The sequence below is a fragment of the Dendrobium catenatum genome, unplaced genomic scaffold (assembly GCF_001605985.2).
Source record: "Dendrobium catenatum unplaced genomic scaffold, ASM160598v2 original_scaffold_86101, whole genome shotgun sequence".
Classification (NCBI taxonomy): Eukaryota; Viridiplantae; Streptophyta; class Magnoliopsida; order Asparagales; family Orchidaceae; genus Dendrobium; species Dendrobium catenatum.
In genome coordinates this window covers 497201-502707 of record NW_021404542.1, presented here as the reverse complement: position 1 = coordinate 502707, position 5507 = coordinate 497201, and the positions used below count along the sequence as shown (strand labels likewise).

The 5507-nt window shown below is 35.5% G+C and overlaps 1 protein-coding gene across 1 annotated transcript; it reads left to right on the top strand.

Annotated features, from left to right (window-relative positions):
• The first annotated feature begins 603 nt into the window (after positions 1–603).
• Positions 604–1305, top strand: LOC110104172. The gene has a single exon (XM_020833161.1). It carries the CDS (start codon positions 604–606, stop codon positions 1303–1305), a length of 702 nt encoding a protein of 233 aa, XP_020688820.1.
• Positions 1306–5507: the final 4202 nt, after the last annotated feature.

The following is a 5507-nucleotide window of genomic DNA, read 5'->3' as shown; positions in this document are numbered from 1 at the left end:
GCATAATATACTTACAATCTAAGCAAATAATTTTGAATTAAAATATGTTATTATTAAAATGGTTCAAAACTCTTAGTTTGGGAAAACTTCTATAGAAAATTTTAATTTTAAAAGTTTGTCAGGGGTGTTTGGTGGAATTTTAAAAACATGTTATGAAAATATTGATTTTCTTTGGGACTTAAAATTGAATTCTAAAATTGAATTATCTCGTTAGAAAAAGTATATCACCTCGAGAAGTGAAAATAAAATTTCATAACGGTATTTAGATTTAGAATTATAAATTTCATCTTGAGTATTGTAGTCGGATTCTAAGAGAACTTCATATGGCCCCGAAAGGTCAAAATGAGGTTCAACTAATTATCCAGTTATAACAGTTAAGAAGTGTGATTGATAAGTTCACATCCAAATCCTTATCAAAGAAAGCTGTATCTCCCTAGAGGGAGAAAATACCATTCGATGATAATTCTTTGAATGTGATAATAACGGTCATTTTTTGATCTTTTCCAAAGGAACCCAATAAAATTTTTAAAAAGTCAATTTTTAAAATTAGGTGAATATGTGGTTCTAAATCTCCTACGAGTGTTAAATAGAAGATTTAATTTCATGGAAGAAGGTTATTACAAGTGGCTCAACAAACTCAAACTTAGCAAAAAGGTGGAAACGTTTTGGTGGAGACTTGGCAATGCTTCTATTCCAACCAATTTATATCTTAAGAACCAAAAGCTTTTTGATGAGGATGCTTGTGCGAGAGGATGTGATATGGTGGAAGATTATGAGCATATTAGTGTCAATTGCAAACACTTGGTGGACATCATCAATCAACTCAATGCTTGGGGTATTCTTATTCCTACTTTTAACTCCTTGGATCATTGTTTAACTGAACTTAAACAAATTTCTGGTAAAAATCTGGGAGTGGTACAGATTTATTGTACCATTGTTTACTTCTCTTGGAAGAATAGGAACGAGATAAAGCATGGAAAATCTGCTCTTCCTTATTATGCTGTAGCTGCTAATGCTTTATTTGTAGCCATCACTAAAGCTACGTCTTATCTTTCTTACTGGAGCACTAATCTCCTTAGGGAGTCTTCTATTTCTTGGTGCCCCCCACCGAAAGATTGGATGAAAATCAATGTTGATGCTTCATTAACTCCTTCGGGACTAGCTGGTATTGGTGGAATCTTCCGAGATTGCTTTGGGAGATTCATTGATACATTGGGATATTGCTCATTTGGAGTTGGATGCTATACTCTCGGTCAAAGATTATGTCAAAAGCTGGATGAAAGATTACAAAGGAGTCATTATTGAAAGTGACAATTTGAATGTTATCAAATACATTCAAAATTCTTTGAAGCAAGACAAAGGTGCTATGACCCTCAAGCTAGTAAGTGATTCTTTATTTGTAAGTGATTTCAATAAAGTAGTTTTTGTACATGCTCATAGAAAATGTAATAAGGTAGCCAACTTATGTGCTACTATGGCTCTAGATGATAGCTTTTACTTTGATCGTTTTTCTTTTGATGATATCCCTCCCTTGATGGTTAATTTAATCAAGGTAGAATATCATCCCCCTGCTGATTGTAATTAGTCCTTTTTTCCTATTAATGCAATTGCATTTTCCTCAAAAAAAAAATCTCATACGAGTGCAAGCCCTCGTAGTTAATTACATCGTAGGGAGACAAAGTCCCATACGAAAACTCTCGATTAAAATAGTTGCAAAATTTTATTAGATTTTTTAGTAGTGATATCAAAAAAGAGATGAATTTTGGAAGCACATAGGTGAATGGATCAAAATTGAACAGTTATTATCAAAATCAAGAGAAGAAAAGTAGGGGATACTTTGAGATTGTAGAACCATCCGGAAGTGTCACAACTTATTCTAAGCATTGGGCTCTATATTTTAGGTTGAAAGAAGATTTTAATTAGAGTTGAGCATTTTATTAGAAATTTGGGATTATATTCACGAAATTTGGGGTCTTATAATCAAAGATCTGCCCCATATCCTAAATCTAATTTTGGACACTAGACAACAGTTTTTCGAACCTAACTAATGCAGTGCAAGATCTAGACTTACCCCGGCCTGGATTAGGGAGCCAGCTAATCACATAATCGATTTAAAATAGATGAGTCTGGTCTTTTATGAAAGAGTTGTAGGGACGTTTTATTTAATGATTTTGGAGAGTTGAGGCCGACATCTAGATATTTCCTTAATTGGCCCCTTTGAGTTAAGTTGGGTGCAAAATGCTAAGAACTAATGTAATTAAAATTTTGACTCTTTTAATTTATTTCTAATATAATACATGCTAGTTAACAACCTCAAATCAAGTATGCTTGAAAGTCAAAAATAGTCTTACAAAATAATTTTTTAGAAGACTAGACTTCCCTATGTCCGGCACCTCGTCCTTATAGGTCAGACTATCTGGACTCTACTCGCGGCAGGGAAGGGCCTAAAATAAGGATAGATTAGTGTAGAAATATGCATGCGACCCCGGGTCGATCCCCGGCTAATTCCATAAATTCGTTATCTTTTTATTTTATTTAGACTCGCTAAATTTTAAACTTTAAGATTATTAGTATAAAAATTCTCACACCTTTATGAGTCTCATGTATCCAGGTAAAAATAAAAACGACACACAAACGTCAAAAAACTAAGATAGAAGACAATCCTAAATGCAATCATTTCAATACATCAAATATAAATAAATTAATTAATAAATGTCCATAGGCAAAGTTGCCTTGCTTATTACAAACTAGAATTTATAGAAAATAAAGTCGACGGGCACCACTGATAGTAACTCGGATTCTAAACCTAGTAGAGACGCAAGTGGTTTTGAATGGGATACTTTTGTCTTCAATTTCTCAATCTTGTTCTCCTTCGGGCTCCTTTTCTTCAAGCTCATTGGATTCCTTGTAGTAGACTACCCAAATGGATAAGAGGGCACTTCCTTTGAGGGGAAGGCAACTCTTTTCTCTTTAGGTAGGAAAGAAGTGATCCAAATTTGGATCTCCAAAAAGAAAAGGGGCACTCCCCTAAGGGATGTCCTTTTCTCTTTGGAGTCCAAGCTTTTGACCTTTGTATCTCAATTCAAAACTCCACTTTCACAATACTTTACATTTGCACAAATTACATTTCTATAAAAATGAAAAAGATATAGACTCTCCTGTAGGGTTATCCTAAGTAGTTAATGAATCAAAAAAATTTATTCCAAAGCAGTTATATATGTGCAGAAAAGTAAATAAACACACTGACCACGCTCTTTTTTTTATTTGGGGGTTTTAGCAGCTGAAGCACCTATGCAAGCATTTATAATAATTGATTTTTTATTGACTTAGCCCCCTTTTTATTACCCTGCATGAGCATGGCCACCTGCAGAAAACTGCATGAACATCTAGATCGTATCTATCATAGGGGTAATCTAGTCGTCAAACACATCAATCATCCACAGAGTGCAGTAAAAAGTAAGCAGACACAACAAGATAATTTCATCCACAACATGTAGTATCACAAAAAATCTGGCACACAGTAGAAAAGTAAACACTGGCCTAACCTAGATCTAGAGTTGGTTGTCTTAGTAAATCATCTAAAGTGTGTATAAAAGGTCGTGTGGCTAGGATAGATCCTAGGTTGGGTGATTGGCTAGAGTTATCTAGTATTTGAATTTGTTAAGGCTTAAAGAGAAATTTAAGTTAGAGTTTAAATATTGATATCTTAATAATTTTATTTAAATGCATTTTAAAGATTAATTTATCACTACCTTTGCTTCACACCGAGGCCGTGAAGTTTATTTCACCTTCCTTGGGGCTAAGCTAATAGTCTCGTAGGCCTAAATTACCTAGTAGTAATCGGGGTTGATTAAGTTAATTTAAGTTGGTTGAAATTAAGAGAAATAAATTAATATAAAAAAAAGTTGATTACTAATGTTAAAGGATTTGTTGAGAATATTATTAATCAAGTTAGAAAATTCTAGAGTTTGAAAGCTTTAACGGGTTGATAATCTCTTAAAACCCGTTAACACATCCTTGAAAAATCAAATATGGCCTAAAATGTCAAATGGCCATATTTCCCAAAATACTCAACAAAGTTTAACGAAATTTGAAATGTAGTTAGAGGGCAATATAATCTTGCAATTTTCTGGAGGTTGGAGGCTCCATGCATTGTAAAATTGCTACAGTTTCAAATAAAAATTTAAACTTAAAATGAGCATAACATACAATCCAACCATCAGATTTTTGAGATATTAGGCTCGTTGGAAAGCTACAGTGATCCTCTACAATGCTTATGCAGACTCTAAGATCTGGATCTCGTCAGATCGAAAGTTATAATTGAAACTTCTCTTTCTCTCTCTAGGATGCTCTCTCCTCACTAAAATAATAATTTAAGGCTTGGAAATGATTGGGAAAAGCTTGGTAAGGCCTTGGAATGTGCTGGAGAATATGGGAGAAGCTCTTGGAAGATGGGAGGATGCTGGAGTTTTGGGACTTAGATGATATGAGTGGGAATCATGAAGAAGCCACCTTTAGGTTAGGTTTTCCCCCACTTTACCTTTGGCTTTTGGATTGGATGGTTGAGATTTGATTTGTGGTGATTTTGGATGAGTTCCAAGTGTCCCCTATGCTGCCCAATTCTAGGGAATAGGGTTGGTGGTGAGTGTGACTTCTCTTGATCCATGATAAAGGGGACCACACCTTTTTCCCCATTTGGATGGACCAATGCCAAGCCTTGTTTAAGGGGCTGGTTTAAGCTCTATCAAGGGAGGGAAAATGTCACATCACCAGCAGATTTGAGTAGGTTTTAGACTAACCCATGAATTGTCAAGGTGGCTTGATGATGTTGCCTTAATTTGGTCTCTTTCCATGTGCTAGAAATGAGTTTGTTGACTCATTGACCTATTGACCAGTCAATGATGACTAGGATAGGCTTGGAGAGGGTCAAGAGAGCTGTAGGAAACTATCCTAAGGAGTTTGGAATCAAAAGGGTTGAAGCTTTGAGCAAATACATGATGTTGGAGAGGGTTTTGACCAACTCAAAGAGGGGTGCAAAGACCTTGTTGACTTGGTTTGACCAGTTAACAAGGTCAAAGATGATGATGTGGCACTTGGGGATGTGAAATATTATTTGGAGTGGTTTAGGCAAGCGTCAAGGGTCAAAGTCAAGGCTAGAGTGGGTGAAAGCAAGTGCCATCAAAGTTTGACTAAGAATTGAGAGTTGACTTGGTAACTCAAGGTGTTGACCGAGTATCAAGTTATGCTTAAGTCAAGTGTACGAGTTAATTTGAATGGGTGATAGGAGTAGGAAAGCTCAAATGGGTTAATTTGACCCATTTAAGCCCTTTAAGAGCTAATAGGTCAACCTAAGTTGACTTGGTCAACCAGGTTGACCCAAGGGTTGGACTTGGATCAAATGGATTTGGAATAATATTTTGAGTGTGTTGGAAGAGATTCTAAGGCATGGGGAGGTCATTTTGGTCAAAATGGTCATTTTGACCCTTAAGGGGGACTTAAGGTCAAAA

Excerpts from the sequence above, each read along its gene's own strand:
- LOC110104172 (XM_020833161.1), top strand. The coding sequence starts at position 604 with ATGGAAGAAGGTTATTACAAGTGGCTCAACAAACTCAAACTTAGCAAA.